The sequence below is a fragment of the Mustela erminea genome, chromosome 3, assembly GCF_009829155.1.
Source record: "Mustela erminea isolate mMusErm1 chromosome 3, mMusErm1.Pri, whole genome shotgun sequence".
NCBI classification, from domain to species: Eukaryota; Metazoa; Chordata; class Mammalia; order Carnivora; family Mustelidae; genus Mustela; species Mustela erminea.
In genome coordinates this window covers 69,391,546-69,410,408 of record NC_045616.1, presented here as the reverse complement: position 1 = coordinate 69,410,408, position 18,863 = coordinate 69,391,546, and the positions used below count along the sequence as shown (strand labels likewise).

General features: G+C 39.7%; 1 protein-coding gene across 11 annotated transcripts in view; it reads left to right on the top strand.

Annotated features, from left to right (window-relative positions):
- MAST4 (microtubule associated serine/threonine kinase family member 4) overlaps positions 1-18,863 on the top strand; it is a 552,196-nt gene that overhangs the window by 469,515 nt on the left and 63,818 nt on the right. For 10 of the 11 annotated variants that reach the window (XM_032336083.1, XM_032336081.1, XM_032336082.1 and 7 more), the window contains 3 exons: positions 5,977-6,046; positions 11,574-11,652; positions 18,081-18,238. In XM_032336083.1, coding sequence (XP_032191974.1) covers positions 5,977-6,046; positions 11,574-11,652; positions 18,081-18,238 — 307 coding nt within the window. Of the gene's footprint in view, positions 1-5,971; positions 6,047-11,573; positions 11,653-18,080; positions 18,239-18,863 lie in introns of all 11 variants that reach the window. The other variant, XM_032336091.1, reaches the window with a different exon arrangement.

Below are 18,863 nucleotides of genomic sequence, written 5' to 3'. Positions count from 1 at the left end.
TAGCGGCCTCTATCAGATTTTTAGCTCTTTGGGTTTTGTTCGCCACTTCATCTGTTATAGTACGTAGCTCAAAGCTGTGAACAAAAAGATCTTAATACATAATTGTTGGGTTTAAAAGCTGTATGTTTCTAGTTTTCTATATCTTAGAGACTAGGTTGGGCACTGAGAATTCAAAATACACTTTGTGTGTATCTACATGTATAACTAAAGCTTATCCCCCCCCATCAAATATTTAGAAATAGCAATTAGAGGAAGAGAGATAGGGAGGAGAATACACGTTAAATTCCATTTGGTTTTACCTGTGGTGACACAGACAGTGATTGAAGTTATCATTACTCAATCTTCAATATTTAGCCTATAGAATTTTCCTTCTCTATAAACCCTTCACTAGCACTCTTCAGTGGTTTGAGTGTCTGACTCAGATCAGGATTATTCTGTCTGTTAGGCATTTAAAGATGTGAGCAGAAAAATGTTACCTGCTCTCAAGTACAGTAACAACTATAACAGAATTTTTATATAACAGAATTTTTACATAATTAATATAAATGTTGCATGAGAACTGCAACTAAGTATAACATTGTTATATATAATTGCCTAAAAAGTGGCATATGAGTACATTTTGATATATTTGAAATTATTTGATGTGGTGTCTCTGTAAGTGAAAGAGCCTAATACCCACTCAGATAATGGAGTTATGTTCTTAGTTCTGTCTCACACTCCCAAACCCTATCCTCCCCTTGGTCTTTCCTGTCTCAGTTAATGCCACCATCTTACTCATTGGCTTAGTCTTAGAATCTAGGAGTCCTCTTGGTTTCTTCTGTTTCCCTTATCATTCCACTCAGTCCAGTTTTCAGCCAGTCCTATTCGTTCTAGTGCCAGAAAGCACCTGAGATCTTAAGTCACCCCACCCAGAGTATCATTCCTTAGCTTGTCTGAGCTCGTAGCCTCCTAACCGATCTCCCTGCTTCCGCTCACACCTGCTTATAGCCCATAGGCCACAGAACACCAGATGGATCTTTCTAAAATGTAAGTCAAATCTTACTGCCCTCTACATGGTGTGGAGGATTGATAAATATTTGTTGAATGAATGAATCAAATGATAGTAGTGGTCTTGGCTGCTGGAAGGATCAGTAAGCAATGAGGGACAGGGAAAACCAAAACAAGTTTAGAGAACCGAGATTTTATGACAGTTTTGGTTCATTGTCTGTAATCTTGTATTTACTTGAAAACCAGGCAGATGAGCCTACTTCTGCTCATTGGCTTGCTCTAGACCCCTCACAGACTACCCAGAGACAATTCCACAGAAGGCCAATCAAGGTTTTTCTGTGTCCACTTAGACTCTAAACAGCTGCCCAGCTTTAATTAATATTCCACAATCGTATCTGGAGAGGAGCCAGTTGCTGAGACAGCTGTCTAAGTGAGAGGAAGACTTAACTTTTCTTGTATTAGCTGGGTCTGTTAGGCTAGAGTCAAAAGGGTCAGGTGTTGGGAACTACTGTCTTTGCAAGCTCACTCAGCCTGAGGTTCCTGCCTAACTGTTCCCGTGCCCATCTTATCTGCTGAAATTCATCTTGGAAGGAGATGCTAGGTTTGATACTTGCAGGTTTGGTCTTACACTCTACAGCAATGGCAATATGTTACTCAGAGTCTCCTACAAAGCGACAGGAACCATGGTATTGATTGTTACAGCGTAAAACGCCACAAGTCATTTAAGCTGATCGTCAAGTAATGACAACAAGGATTCAAATGGGGGGCTTACTCTTTGATCCACCAGGAGTTTCAGACGGCAATTATCATTATTTCTTGGATTCCCTCAGTCCAGATAGAAAAATCAAGGCAACCAGAAACTATCATTTTGTGAACAGACAGCTATTAAAAGCACATTAATAATCTGTGGTGGGTACAGCATATGCCTTTTAAAAAGATTTGCAGCTTGTTTCTCTGTGGTAAAGACACAGGACTTCTCCAACCTAATTACAAAGCAATCAAACAATTTAATTAATCTGGAAATCACTTTCTAAACCATAACTGCCTTGAAAATGAGGCACCCTGTGCAGAGCCGTGAGGTAAAGTCCCATTTTGTTATACTGCTTGTATACTGGCTGTGCTAGTCCTCCCCCCACCCCACCCCCGGGACCCTAGCATTAATTACCTACCAAATGCCTGACCACTGCTAAGGTTTGCTTTACCAGGTCAAAAACATCAGCAGTGATAACAGCGGTCTATGAAGTGTCCTAGCACTCAAAGATCCAAGAGCCAGCAAATCCCTGGGAGCAGCAGGATTTGAGTTATAAGCAAGGGCTGCACATATGGGCAGAGAATTAACTGGCACCAGTTTTCATTGGAAAGTCTCTCAGGTATTGCTTTGCAGATGGGTGGATGAATTCAGAGAGCAGTGCTGTGAGGAGTGAAGGTCATGTATAGGACTCTGGTTTCAGTCCGTCTTGCTTTCTCATCCCGGAGGCTTGCTGGGCATGTCCACAGCAGCCTGGTCCTCATTTCTTAAGAATACATATATAAGGTGTGCTTTTTAATTTAATCTGTTCTAAATGAGTGGGATTTTCTTCACTGTATAACAAAAGTACGTCCCCCAGGCCTCAGAGACTGAGTAGGTAACATAGAAATCAATTTTTCTTTCAAATAAGATCACAGACTTCAAAGATTGACTCCCAGCAGTGCCTGGGTGTCTTTGGTGGTTAAGCGTCTGACTCTTGATTTCTGCTCAGGTCATGATCTCAAGGGTCCTGGGTCCTGCTAGATGTGGAGCCTACTTAAGATTCTCTCTCTCTCTCTTTTCTGTCTGTCTGTCTCTCTCGCTGACTCGCTCGCTGTTGCTCTCACTCTCGCTCTGTCCTATCCTCTCTAAAATCAAAACACAACAAAAACAGAAACGAAGATTAACTCCCACCCATCTAATCTCCTAATCTTTTTACCTCTCCCGAAGGAAGATGGAGGAATATTCTGTAATAACACAAAAATCTACAGACTCATCCACCCTTTTCCTGTCCTATCACAACCACTCCACTTCTTCTCTCTCAAAATTTCCAAATGTGGGTCGCTGGTAACCTGGAATATTTTCATCACTTCATTTCTACTGCATCACTAATTATGCTTGGTTTGCTCACAAAGATGTTTTTTCTGTTGGCCTTTCATGTCCTAATCTACGCTCCTAAACTTCCCTTCTTTGGCCACTCACCTGTCCACCCAACACGTTCATGCCAGATTAAAATCTCTAGCGTCTCTCTCTTGCCTGCTGATGTCTCGTAAGGCCCTCCCCTGGTTAATACCAGTAAACATAGCTCACAGCTCATTGGCTATACGAGTCTGGATCTCCTGCTGCCAGAGTGTCTATCCCTACTGTATCATCCTGCTCTGTCTGGGTGGTTTCTTTCCCCTTCCTGAGGTTCTTCCATTCTTCTGTTGAGTTTGCCCAGCTGTCCTCAGGTTAAGCTGTAATCTCTTATCTGTAATGAATTATCAGGTATTCTAGTTCAGGCCACCATCATTTTCTCTAATATCCCACTCCATTTAAGAACCTCTGTGATAGGCAGGGAAGGGGGGAGGGGTGTGCATGTGTGCACACATTGGCATTTAAACCTGGCTTTAGAGCTGCCATGAAACAGGAAGAAAGATCTGTTAGGAACAAGATTATGCAGATGGCCCTGTAGTCTTGAAGTTAAAAATGTGGGAATTTGGGTTTGATTCTATAGCAATGTGGGGGTGGATGAGAAACATTTTCAATCGATGGGCTTAGAAAGTTAGCATGAAATGGAGAGGCAAAAACCCAAAGATTAGAAATGGTTAATGGTAGCGTTGTTTTTTTTTGTTTTGTTTTGTTTTGTTTTCATTAAGAGCAGAGTTAAATTAACCTACCTCTATATATCTTTGTCTCAGCCTGTTCATCTTCAAAGGGATCAGTTGCCATGTATTATAAGATGTTACATGGCTTCCTGGGGACCAGTCATTAAAATCTCTAAAAGTGAAAAGGGTTTTAAGTTAACTCCTTGTTTCTCCCTTCTTCAGAGTGTTGAAAATAGGTAGTAAGCTCTCTTTAGTTCTAGTTGATCTCATCATAATCTCCAAATACAGTGTTCACTTTCTAAAAGAACCTGGAGCTAAGAATTTGGTATTAAGTTTCATGGATCTTATTATTTACTCTTAGTGAATTCGGTAGCAGGGATTACTAAACTGATCATACCTTGGCTTCCAACAATCAATTCTTCTGTTTTTCCTGATAACTTACTGGTAGTTTGCTCTATATGGGATGTGAGCAAAGTGAACTCTTTTTCCAAATAAACAAAATCCACACTAAGATTTCTGGCATTAGATTCATCTCCCTTTCAGAATCAAGAATTTTTAGCTATCTTGAATTTTTCAAGATCTTTTAAGGCTACAAAGAATAATATATAAGCTAAGATGGGAAAAGGCAGGGTGGTGGGAACGAAGGCTATTGGGAAAAGTTGATGGAACTTACTTTAGCTGTGTAGATAGATGGACAAAAAGAGTCCTGGATTACTGGATAGCAAAAGCAGAATCCATTTCTCCAGGGGCCCAAGGAACAACAGATGCAGAGACATGATAAATTTCATTACAAAAGAGAGAAAAGTTCTTCTAGAGTTTCTGTCCATAAAGAAACAGGCTTTTCAGTGCTTCCTAGTCAAATGGCTTTAATTGTGCTGTCTGTCATAAAGTTAATGGCATCGGTTGACAACATCTCTATAAAATTTGCAACCTTAAGTTAATCGAAAAATTTCAGTACAGATGTAACCAGCCCAGAAGTCCTCAAGGTAACACTAATGGGTTGGTCTCTTCTTATTTGCACGCAGGCGATGCATTGTTTGCAGCTAGGTACTGCAGTCTTGTATTCCTCACACCTTGCCACAGTTGTCACTTCCATTTCTGAAATCAGTAATGTGGGAACTGGCTGGCTGGTAGGGATTAAACACAGCTTCCTGATTTATTCTCCATGTTTCAAGACAGTATAAGGCTAACCTGCAACCTTTCCTCACCTCCTCCTTTAAACCAGCTACATACAGTTCCCTCCGGTCCTCAGATAATTCTGCCAATCTAATTAAACACGCGGAGGGAAGCCGGGTGGTCTGGGCTGTCCTGAGCTGCCCCTCACCAGCTGCCTACCACGCATTCTCAGTGACCAGCAGCAGGTTGGGTGTTCTGATGGAGGAAGTAACAAGCCCCCAAGGAGCTGTGCTCTTTGCAGCGAGCGGTCTGTGCTCACCCGCCTCCGTGGGATGCAAGGAAAACACTCTCTGAGAAAAAAGCCTTTGTGGGGTAGTGGCTTTGAACGTCTGCCTGGCCAGTCACAGCCCAGATGCTTCGAACTGGGGTTGGGGGGAGGTGTTGAAGAAAATAGCTTTAGGGGCTAGATCTGGGTCATTGGAGAAATAGGTCCAAATGACTGGGTTCTTCCCAGTATTTTGTGATGCATACTGACATTTCTGCTTTTAAAACTGGATTCTGGAATACAGGGATTTATTTTTGAGAACTCAGACATGTACTTGGTTTCCGTAAATAAAAAATCCTGAGGCTGCTTCCCAAAATAGAAAGCCCCATCCCCACCACCAGGTGAAGCATAGGCCTCCACAACTATCCTGTCGCTTCAAATGTTAACATCTGGAAGACTGAGAAGCAAGACATTTATATATACGTTATTCTTTAGGACTGAAATGTTTAGGTTATTAATCCCTGGGAGACTGCTGCTTGGTGATGGATGGATGTGCTTATTCATATATCTTGCACCCTCAGAACACTGTGCTGGGACTCAAGGCCTTTCCCTCACTCTCCCTCCCCCCCACTCCCAGCCCCCACTCCAAGGAAAACTGAAGCATTTTTGAAGAGGGGAATGTGGGATGAGAATGTACAGAAACGTATTACTAGAAAGAAGACGATCCTGGATGTGGATAATGTTACAAAAATAAAATCATGTTGTGATTTTTTTTTCCCTCTTTCTCTTTACAGGAAACAGCCCTCAAGATAGTCCAAGAAATTTCTCCCCCAGTGCCTCAGCCCATTTCTCATTTGCACGGAGGTGAGGACTTGCTGTGGGTCAAACAGTAAAGTGTTATGTCGAGAAGCGCGTCTCCTGAATTCCCTCTTCCTCATTCCCGCCTGTTCCCCTGCCTTCTGCCTATGAGATCCCGCGTATTATATATGGCCTCTGAAGCTCCCTGGCCAAAGATAGCTTCACACCACCACCCAAATTTGTTGAAAACACTCATGCTTTAACAGTTTAATAATGATTTCTGACTCAGGTTAGAGTTCCATGTACCTCTCTTGGTCCCACACAGACGCTGGGCTCCCAGTGAGGGCGAGAGGTGATGGTTTCCTTTTTTCTCTCTTAACATGTAAGACTCTCACCTATTGTTATTTTGTATATTTAGTCCAACAGGGAAGAGATTGCCCTGTTTTTTAAATTATTCTTGAGTGAAGGGATAAAGATCAGGCTTATTAATGTTTTCTTATCTTACTGATACCATTATGTGTTGGGGGTGTGTATGTGTTTGTGTGTATGTGTACAAGCATTGCCTTGTACATGCTTGAGGTTTAGCAGATTTTTACGGAACTACCCAAGCTTATGTTACAAGGACTTGACTCATCTCTGTGTCCTGATACAACTGTTATTGTTGTTATTGAAATACTTTTTCTTTTTTAAATCACCTTCTTGAGATCAGAGGGTATGAACTCTAAGATGCATCTTTACTTGAGAGCATGAAGCCACCAATTTGTGATCCCTTTGAGATAAAGCCACGCATGGACTATAGGATAGTTAATGTTTTCTGTTCATATCTTAGTTAGAATTTGATACCAAGTGCTGAAGATACATGTGTTCTATCTGGGTCATTGAGCCACAAGGAAGTCTTGTTGTGAATTAGGAGGATCATAGGCCTGTGCCATAACGTGAAATCCTACAGGTTCTGGATCTTCTTCTGTGACTTCTCCAAATGAGAGGAGTCTACACAGCTACATTTTCTCTGTTCTATTTGTGGGATCAGTGTACATCTCCCTGTCTGATTCCAACCTTCACCGTCCTGGGTTCTGTCACCTCTCATACACCCTCGCCCCTCCTGCTCCGGGAAAAACAGAAAACAACCGAACTTCAGCTGGGTCGCTGAATATTCAGGTTGAATTCATTTATGGTTGACATGTCCAGCATACTTGCTCATTTTCCTCAGACACTTCCACCCAGGAAGTGCGTTAACATAGCACTGAATAAAGACATATGTGTAGGTTAAAAAAAAAAAAATAGATTTGTTTTAACACGTGTTCCTGACTAGCGAAACCTGCAGTGTCCCCACTGCCGTTGGTCAGCACATAACGTACTTACATTACTACATCCAAAGAAGAGGACCTGTTGGCACTATTTCCCAAATTCTCTGTAACTGATATCCCTTGTAAGTATTACACATCCCCCACCATATGGCAGGTGCCTGTGTGTGGAAAGTACCTATTCTCCATCATGGGCAGGACACCAGAACCATAAGACAGGCTCTCTAAGGAGCTTGAGACCCCCACCCTGACTTTTTCCCCAGTTCAACTTCTCTTCTTTTAGGAACTTGTTCTAAGCACTATAAAGAAAAGGTGAAAATTACTGGTCCCACAAAGCCTATGTTCACCCAGTAGATATTAATTCATGATAGTGCTACTCATCTAAGTGGAAATGAAAATCTTACAAAAATGGATGAACAAGAACCCACCATAGTCTTTAAAACACACCTCTTAAAAGAATGTGTTTAATTACTTTAAGTAATAAGAAAAATGCAAATCTCATTATAGTGTGCGTTTAAACATGACAGAAATCATAGTCTCTTAATCCTGCCAGATTTATAAAAATGAAGAGAATCTGATAATTAAGTGGGTGACTGGAGGACAGATGAATCTGGTTTCCCTGCTATTTAAAAAGGTACACAACCCCCAGGCATGTTAATTTTTGACAAATAAACCAGAAACCATGACAGAAGATTATCACAGGAGACCTGTAGTTCATTTTGCATGAATTTCCAGATGGAACTCCCTCCACACTCTTGAAAAAATATTAATTTAGATTGGGGCATGAGTGATCATCTTTTTAAACTTTTATTCAAGTAAACAGAACCCTGCATTTGCTTATAAAAACTAAAATTGATGTGTTTTTATTTAACATCTGATGTCTCTCTCCTCCTTTGTAAAGTTCATTTTTATTCAGGAAACATGGAAAGACCACTCATGGGTCTCCATTGCATTCCATTCCGGTGTGCATTTTTGAGACTTTAAGAAGTAATATCATTCTGAGACTCTCACATGTTTTTATTTTGTGTATTTAGTCCAACAGAGAAGAGATTGCTCTGTTTTTAAAATTATTCTTGAGTGAAGGGATAAAGATCAGGCTTATTAATGTTTTCTTATCTTACTTATACCATTATGTGTGGGGTGTGTATGTGTGTGTGTATAAACATATACCTTACATATACCAGTATGTGATAATACGCCCCCACTAGACATCCCCTGTAATGGAATAGTTTAATTTCAGACTGGAAAATAGGATGGCACTCACTTGCTATCTAATACATCCGTAAGAGTAAAATTATCAAGCTAATTTTTTACTAATGAGTTAAAAAGGATGAAAATGAGCATTATAGCATAATAAGTTTCATCAGGAGCAAAGAAGCATATATATTCTTTCCTAAGAACTGTGATACAGATTTACAGTCTGATTACAGAATTAACATTTTTTTCTTTGGCTTAAGATGGAGGCAATAACATTGCTCTACCATTCCCAAAAGTTGATGGAGTTGACCCATTACGTACTGCTTTTACTTACATTGGAAACACAGAGCCCTGACTGCATGCCATGGGTGTTTCCTAGTGCCTCCTTGTTCCTTACCAGGGTAAATCTCAGAATACATTTCCACAAGCAAATTACTAGAACAGACTTAGCTGCTGGGTTCAGGTCATTGGACACTGGTTGAGCACCTGGCATAGTTCACCTTGTTCCAGTATCAATCAGAATATAAAAGATGTCATGCCAGGTGACTGTTACAACTAAACAAATCAATCTTCTTGCTCTTTCTACAATTATAAGAGTCAGGTTGATACTGGGACTTTCCACTTTTCCTTTGTTATATACAGTATTAATATGATTTTTTTTCAGTAGTGTTGAAATGATGTTTTTTGCAAAGTCTTTTGTATTCTATGTTCCCATCAGATGTTTTTCTCTTCGTTCCTTCTCACTTAGTTTAACACTGAGAGATTTCCACCCCACCCCACCCCCCAAAAAAATCACTTCAGGAAAGCCTTATTGCTTTGGCTGCAATGTAGGCTGTCTTCCAGTAATATTTTATTGGTAGCTTCTGCAAAGAAAAGACAACATTGTTAGCAAGATCTAAATTGCACTTGTGTGATAGCTTTCTTGAAAAAAAGGGCATGCTCTCTCTTAAGTACAGTATATAGCATGTATAATAACTTCTGATATGCGGTCGTCATGGTAATGAAAATGCAATGGTCCTTTGTGCTCCGGTTGAGTAAATAGACACCAAGAACTTGGGGAACTTCATGAGACATAAATTATTTCTGGTCCATGGCTGCACTTTCTTGTTTAAACATCTTTTAGTTGGGTGTTTTCCAGAGTAAGCAAATGTAATTTATGTTTCAAAACTAATAAGAATGTGTCTTTCCTTGGAATTGTTCATTCATGTGAAATATATTCATTGATACCTGAGGGAAAGGAGAGTTAATGAATCACAAAACAAAGTCACAATGGGGGAAATCGTGCCTGCGTTCTTTCCAGAGACTAGTTTCTGATAATTGCTATTAAATGGACTGAATAATCCTTTTAAAAATCATATCCACCACCCTTTTTTTTTACTTCTAAAAATTGGAGGTGTTTAAAATGTAAAGTACAGCATGGATTTTTAAGTCTTCAGTAAGTAGCCAAATAAAATAAAACTAACCTGTGTCCAGTTAATTGATATCTTTAGAAACATGTTCTTATAATTATTTTATCCATAAATCTTTAACATTTTTAATTGCTTAAAAATATTTTTAAAGAACATATGACTTAATTGTTCCCGTTCCTTATCTCTGGCATATTTACAAATATTTTGTTTTGCTTCTTTTTTAAAAAACAAACTTGATCCAATTGTACTCCAATCATGGTCACAGAAATGACAGGTAAATTTTACTCAGATTTTAACATTGTAGTATTTCTGTGATTTGTCCACTTGAATTTCTCCATTTTGTCTTTGTGGACCATTTGCATTTATTGGAGGCAACATCCAAGGTAGTCTGTGATTATATTTTCCCTTGACGTAATTTAGTCTCAAATATCAGGTTTTTTTTACATAAACATCTGATTGTGACATTTCTCAAATTCAAGTCTAATGCTGTTGAATCCCCTGACCTCAACTTCCTGTGAATGTGTCTGTGGTAAATTTGGCCCCCTCTTATCTCTCGCATAGTAAATGAGTACAGTCGTAAATTATAAGAAGTCTATATAGGATAGACTACATCTAAAGAATGCAGTATAGGCCTTTATAATGTGTGTTTTTCCTGTTTTTCCCTTGGCAAATACACATCTATTTGTTTTCACAGGAGTATATGATGTTGAAATCATAGTCTTACTTAAAACAGGATAAATAATAATGACTCTGTAACACCCGAGAGTTCAGAAGGTTTGCTTTCTGTTCCCTGCAACAGTATCTCTATTATTTCATTCAGTCATCTGAGACCCTTGTAAAGACCCTAACTCATAACCAGAATCTACCCTGGAAGCTACCCTTTGACCATTTGGCGAGAAAATCGCTCTCTTCAAGGACTCCTGACAGTTTTGCCCTATGACTGGAGCAGACACTTGTACTCTTCTCATTAGGTTCTGTGACTAGTGGAGAATTTTCTTTCTGCTCCTGCTGTCCTGGGCCGGAGCGGGGCTACCTACTCACAACTCTGCAAGGGACTTTTGTTGTAACACTTGAAGCCAGGTCCTGTCAGAAGACAGTAAGTCTTAGAGATTCTGACCGTAAGGTCAGTCACTATTTTAGTGTGAAAGTTTTTTTGCTACTTAAGACTTGAAACAGCCCTGGGCCCCACTAATCCCCTCCCTAGGTGTGAGGAGGAAGACAGTTTCCTTGAAAATAAGTGGAGAGTTTTTAGGATGTCATCAAATTCCCCACAGGCTCTTAGACCTTGCTGGAATTCAGGCCCTTCCAGAGACCCGTGACCTCAGTGATCAGCCTCCAGACACAAGTATTTTTTCCTCCTCCCTTTCTGTTTTTATTCATTTGAATCTGCTGAGTCTGACCATTGTAATTATCCCCAGTATTCATTTTGTCAAAGTGTGTTAGTGAGAGATCAATAATATGGATCAACCCATTCACTTTCTACTTGTTTGGCTATATCGATTCAGTTTAAATAAAAGTCAACCTGCTGTATAATGTTTGTTTACTCTGGCCCGTGCTGAACATTTCCACATCTTCACTGACCGTATTTGTATCATTTGTTTGACTAAAAATGCTTGGTTTCCCTGGGGCCCCCCTGTAACAGTGTTCCAGCGTTGGCCAAAGCTAATCTCCCTCTCTCAATAGGACTGATGGACGCCGCTGGTCCTTGGCTTCTCTCCCCTCCTCGGGCTATGGGACAAACACGCCCAGCTCCACAGTCTCTGTAAGTACTGAACTGTTCTCCTCTTCCTCACAATCACACGGCTCTCTGGCACAGCACGTGTCTTCTCTGGGTGTTTCCTGGTAGGAAGGAGGAGATAAATTTGGCATGTCTGTCACTCTGAATAGGTTCCTCATCACATGAGGGGCTGACAGATGTAAAAAGGACATACTCTTTGCTGCAAGCTTTTAAACTATGGTGCATAAATTGAGTTAAGTCCCAGGATCACAAGTTTGGAGGAGATTAGGAGCTTTTGTTTTAATACCATTTGGTGTAGTTTGGGGGGGGTGTGGAGGGGGGAAATGCAATCTGGTTTTATTGCTTTGGTTCCACACCAGTGATATCAGTACTGAAAACGCCATTAAACTTTGATGGCCTGAGTCTTTTTTTTCCTCTTGTGTGGCTTAGATGCAGGGATTTTTTGTTTGTTTGTTTTTGCTGTTTTGTTTCTTTGTTTTTTTCCTTCAAATTAAAAAAAAAAAATGGCAAGCCTTAAATCTGTACCTCCTAGGTAAGACATTTTTTTAAGGAGAGATTAAAAGAATTTCGTAGTAAGTTAAGACAAAGAGACAAAATGAAACCGTGGAAATAGGATAAAGAAAGAAGGATGCTCTTGCCCCAAACTGTAACATTTCAACACGAGCTCTAGCGATGAATGGAAACAATTCAGTAAGTTTAGATAGATGCTTTCTCAGTTTAAATTAGTGGTGTTGTGGGGTATCTGTCTCTGCAGAGCTTTGGAAGCTGGAGGTCATTTAGAAACCCCGGGTCTGTTGTAGGCGTTCAATACATACCTAATGGAATGGCCCGAATGCCCTTGGACAAGCCAGAAATGTGGACCTGATGATTTTAGATTTCCTTCTGGTCCATTTCCATCTTCATTTTGGGAAAGTCTGTGGTTTATTGTGTAGGGTTATTCATCCATTGTTTCACTGGGCTGGTGCTGCTGGTTTTTCACAGGCCCCAGCTCTGTGCTAAGCAAGTACATTCAGCACGTACTTATATTGAAAAGACATTACAGCTGGGGTGCCTGGACGGCCCTCTAGGTTAAGTGTCCAACTCTTGATTTCGGCTCAGGTCAAGATCTCAGGATCTCAGAGCTGTGGGATCGAGCCCCGCAGCAGGCTCCTCACTCAGCAGGGAGTCTGCTGGAGATTCTCTTTCTCCTCCCGCCCACTCCACCCCCCTCCCCACTACCTTGCTCCCTCTCTCTCTCAAATAAATGCTTTTTTAGAAAAAAGAAAGGACACTATCATTGTTTATAAACTAACTGGTATCATTGCTGCCTTACATTATGTGTTTCCAGAATTGCAGATGCAATATAATGTGAATTTTCTGGAGCACTTTAATATTGCCTTGTTAAAATTCATTGGATTATTTTTTACCATCTCTCTGGTATTTTATTGAGGAGAGGTAATTTATTTTCTTATCTTCTATTCCATTTAGTATGGCATGTGAATTTATTGTCCAGTTCGATAATTTTGGTGAAGCGTCCTGACAGCCTTGAGTCATTTCAATGACGCAGAAACCTCGCACCTGGAGAGGATGCTTCAGACTCATGGATGGTTTCAGTGGATAAAACTGTCACTAAAAAACAGTGAAGCCACCCTGGGCTGCTGTGTCCAGAGTCATAACTGGTCATTTGTTGATTTTAGATGTTGAAAATGTGGGTAACTCCAGTGTGAAAATAGATGCTAAAACTGAATGAAAAGAAAAGCAAGGGTAACTTTCTGAAATTTGAGTATAGTTCTTCTACAGACTTTCAGAGAAGTCTTTGTCTCCAGATTCTTGTTCATTTCAGCTCTATGACCTAGCTTCGCCCTTCAGTCAAATTTTAGTGTCGTATATATACAGTAATTTGACCGTTGCGAGAAAAATAGGCGAGAGCACAAGATCTTTCCATCTGTAACTATTAAATCATACACCACTTAAAAAAGCCAGTCTCTCATATGGTACAATCGGACCTCATTTGGTACAAATAATTTTAAAAGCCAGTATAGAAATATTTATTATGTGCTAGACATTAGCCTGACTACTTCCAGTGCGCCATAGTAGTCTTGTTTAATCCCAGCAACACACTGTGTTGTGCAATTGCTACCGTTCTCTTCCTTTTATTTATCAGAAATGTAAGACACAGGGAATGACACACTGAGGGGCTTTGACCAGCCCCTTCCTTTCTCGAAGATATAGTCAGGTCTAGACTCCAGGCTCTTGGCTCTTTTTAAGGAATTTACATGGTATTTCTTAAAATAAATATTTTAATTAATAAACATGACCTGGCCATCTGGCACAATGAATTACCACCATCCTTGACTTCCATATGTGTCTAAGGAAGAAGCCCCGTGAGACCACATTCAGTCACACACGCACACACATTTGCTGTGTTTCTAACTGACAGCTGCTGACCAGCGTTAAGATAGCTTCTAGGTTTTCTCTTTAATGTTTATTAAAGAAGATGGTACATACAATTGTTGACCTCATGTTCCTATGTTTTCCTTCAAAATAAAATTTTCTTTCAAGATTTTATTTATTTATCTGACAGGAGGAGAGAGAGAAGGAGAGCACAAGCAGGCAGAGTGGCAGGCAGAAGCTGACTCCCCACCGAGCAGGGAGCCAATGCAGGGCTCCATCCCAGGACCCTGGGATCATGACCGGAGCTAAAGGCAGACACTTCACCAACTGAGCCACCCAGGCGCCTCTAAAATTTTAGCTTTCGAATTACTTTGTGCCAAAAGATGCAAAGAACTGTTAAGTGTGTGAAGTGTAGGTGCTCCACATATAAAAAGTTCAGTTATCTATTCTCCCTATTGATTGTTGATAAATATAATGAGTGAAAATTTGAAAAGCTACTTTTCATTTCTCTCAGGGTTTTGGGGTTCTTGTCCTTTACATAGTGGGGCAAAATTTGCCCAAAACTGCTTAGTAGTTACATTTTCTTTTTTTCTTTCTTTTTAAAAAAGATATATTATATTTTATTTTTAAGTTCATCACTATGTCCACTGTGGAGCTTGAACTCATGACCCTGAAATCAAGAGTCCCATGTTCCACTGACTAAGCCAGCCAGACTCGCCTCATTTTCTTCTTTTCTAAATCTTATCTGAGGCACTCTCCAGTTTTCATTTTGTGGGTTAACTGTTAGTCATGAGGCCAATCAAAATGCATTTCAGTTATTTTTTAAAAGTAAACATACAGAACACAAAATGACAAACACTTGGAACATACCACTTAAGTTTGGCAGGTAATTGTGTTGTTTGCTGAATTCCAGCAGTACTATTATTGAAATGTAAGCATCACATCTTTATCTTTTGGATATATGGCAGCTGTACCATTGGCAAGTGTTAAAAATGCTGTATTCTAACACTGAAAAGATTTGGTCATAGGAAGTTAATCAGTCCCTCCAGAAAATATTTGGTTTTGCAACTTCTTTCAACTCCAGATTTTTCCATTAAAATTAATCAGTGGGGAACTTTTCCAAGATAATATTGCAGTCATAATTTTTAATTTCAAAATAAGTAATATAGAACTGCAGCAGGAGGAGGACAGTCCCCCATATTTCTTAACAGATTAATTATTTTCTGCTGAGAAAATGGAAATAAGAATATAAATACCTATACATATGTGAGGTATGACTATAAAATGATACTACATTTAATAAGAAGTAGGAAATTATGCATTCATATGAGTATTGTCTGTTGCAAAATGGTTATCTGGAGAGATTAAATGATATCATTATTCAGAACAGTTTTGGGAAAGTCTTGTACAACTTTTTTACGTAACTCTCTACTCTATGAATGTGGGTTTGATTTATGATGCTATCAAAAGTCATGTGCAGACCATTTGGGTGAGGAGACCTGACACCGCACATAGAGAATATGCTAGAAGTGTAAAGTAATCAGACACAGTTTATCAGAAACTCCCAGACCAATTACTGAAGCTCTCCTCCAAGTGGGACTCCCAGGATGCCTTGACCAGTGGAGGTGGTTTGAAGTATGGTGTGCGGTCTTGGGGCAAGCCTGCACCTCTGCTGTCTTGTCCCTCTCACTGGCTTCGAAATTTCTCCCCTGAGTGAGTCCCTGATCTTTGCAAAAGCCTCACCTTGGATTTTTCGATTGTCCAATATCATTTCCCTTTTGGGGCCCTATTTTCCTGGCCTACAGTTGTCCCCAATGCCATGAACCCATCCGTTGTCCCTTGAATAGGTTATCACCCTCCTCCCATTTGTACCTTGCTTGTTCCAACTGAGATAGATGAAGGAGTCTCTCTCCCCAAAGGAGTCCTTGCCTCCTTACTTCTTTACTAGTATTAAGGTTGGAACATTTAGCACCACTGCACCATTCATTTTGCCTTATTCCCTATCCCTAAACCTGGGGCACATTCCTTATGCGGTTTTGTTCTGTGGCTGTATATATGGTAGCATCACCGAATTTTCCACACTTGCTAACATTTTGTTACATTTGCTAGGGCTGTTTTTTAAAATAAATTGTTATTTTGTTTAGTAAATGTTAAAGGTACAAATAAAACGCTGCCCCCACCCCAGTCCCTTTCTGTTCCTTCCTTCCAGAGAGGGAACTTACCCTTCGAAGTCGCTTGCTGTCATTTCCATGTCACTGCAGGCCCCTGATACTTTACATGAAACTCTAGAGCCCAGTGTGTTTGGGAATTAATTTTCATATTTTAGAAAGGTAACGGGATCCCTGTACTTTCCCTGACAGCCCAGCAGTACCTGGGCCAGTGGCTCACAGTCAAATATATCAATATTTCTACAGAAGCCTGAATCAACATTCCTACTAAGTGGATTGAATACATATTTTAAATAGCTTTCCATGAGCTCAGTTGATGCTAGGCTATCAGAAGGGATTCCTGTAGTCTTAGGAATAAACTTCAGGGTTTTAGAGTTTTGCAGTCCTGGATACAGGACTGTGGACATTGATTTTCCTCTGAGACCTACATACAGATTCTTACTTACATTTTTTTATTAGCTAATTTCCTTATCTTCACATTGATCATTAAGGCTTCTTTCCTGCTTACGGTGATTTTATTATTCTTTTCCTGATTGCTTGAGTTGACTTAGATTGTGTTTTATTTGTTGTTTTTTTTTCCCCAGCAAAAAGTGTTTAAGGCTGTGCTTATACTCTTCTGAATAGAGACTTGGTTTAACTCATAAGTTTTTCCAGTGGTGTTTTCATTTTTATGGCTTATAAAACAATCTCATTACATTACAAAAATTCCTCTTTGTCTCTGTGTGGACTTATAAGGTGTTTTATAATTTCAAGGTGTGAGGGTATTTTTAAGCTTTAGTCATTAATTTCTAGTGTTACTGCATTGTGATGCTTCAGTGTTTATGAAGTGCATTTATTGTTAAACTAATGACAGCTTTAAAAAAAACTGTTAAAACTGAGATTTCGGATGAGTGTTAACTTTACAAATTTGCTTATTCTAATCATGTTTCTCTTGCTCAAAAATTTCTCAGTCTCTTTTGTTAGAATTGCTTATAGAGTTTACCTCCCAGTGAAAACAAAAAGAAAAGTCTGTTTGCTTTATAGGTCTATTTCTCAGATTGATTAAAAACAGTGTTATTTAGTTACTCATTTTCTCTGTGTTACCTTTCTCTAAGTATGAAGTGACAGTTTTCAGAAAGCAAATCTATACGCAAGAAAGTAAAAAAATCACCACTGCAGCTGCTTTAACAAAGGAAAAGAGGGGAGGGGATATATGCTATGGTGAGTGCTGTGAATTGTGGAAGACTGATGAATCACAGACCTGTACTTCTGAAGCAAATAATACATTATATGTTAATAAAAAGAGAAAGAGAGAGAGAGAAAGAGAGGGAGAAGAGGAAGTCTTAGCCAAAGGAATAAAGGAAGAAAAAAAATTCCAAATTTTAAAACAATGGCATTAGTGAGAAAAGTATATTCATCTCTTCCCCTTTTCACCCAAGGCACATACCAATGTATCGATAGACAGCATGCCTTGTAAAGGAATTATTTATAATCACACATCATAAAAGTCATTTTATGTTACTCACCGGAAAGCCACTGTATTTAATTGTGAGCAGTGGTCCAAGCAAGGGTACCATACTCAGTTGAGAACTAATCTGTCATTTCATGCACCCAGATTGTCCAGGTATCACTTTCTTGCCTTGGCTTTGAACAAGTCCTCCCCATTTTCAGAGCCTGGATTTTCTGCAAGAGAGGAAACTATCTTTTGGGAAATGGTCAAGTAGACAAATGAGATGAAATACGGAAGGCATTTTGACCTCACAGAGAAAGCAGTAAGGGTATACGTTTGGACACTAATTACTATAATTATAATGTGAAAGGGAAACTATAAAATGGTGATGTCACCCAGGTTCACTGCTTTGATTGTGAATTCACTTGAATTTGAATTCACTTTCTCACACAGTCCTCTAACCTCCCTGTGGTTTGTTGTAGTCCTCCTCTTCCTCCCAGGAGAAGCTGCATCAGTTACCCTACCAACCAACGCCAGATGAATTGCACTTCCTGTCGAAACATTTTTGTACTACCGAAAGCATTGCCACAGAAAACAGATGCAGGAACACGCCTATGCGCCCCCGTTCCCGAAGTCTGAGGTAGGTGGACCTGATTGAAAAGTGTTACTTAATTGGATTATCTGTTTTTAACCATTTCGAGGGAAGTAGTTTGTTCCTCTATTTCACCTATGTGTGAATTGATTTGTGCACTACCCCAAAAATCATGTGATTCTTCCAATCTCTACATGATATTGGTAATTACCACTGAAAGGCATCTTACAGTTTTTCTTTATTTTTTCCTATTTTTTTAAAAGATATTATTTATTTTTTTTGACAGAGACACAGCAAGAGGAAAACATAAGCAGGGGGAGTGGGAGAGGGAGAACCAGGATCCCCACTGAGCAGGGAGCCCAATTCGGGTCTAGATCCCAGGACCCTGAGATCATGACCTGAGCCAAAGGCAGATGCTTAATGACTGAGCCACCCAGGCCGCCCTCTGTTTTTCTTTGCATTTCTTTCAATTTGTAAATTGGGATAGTAGCAATAATCACGACAGACTAAAGAGACCTCCTGTAAAACCTTCTTGCATTGGAAATTTCAAGTCAATCTAACTGTGGTACAGGAACACTTAGTGTTCTTATTTTAAGATGAGTAAGCTTGGCTAAAAAGGAAGGACAGCAAAAAAAAAAAAAAAAAGATTTTCCTTTAGATTCCACATTATAAA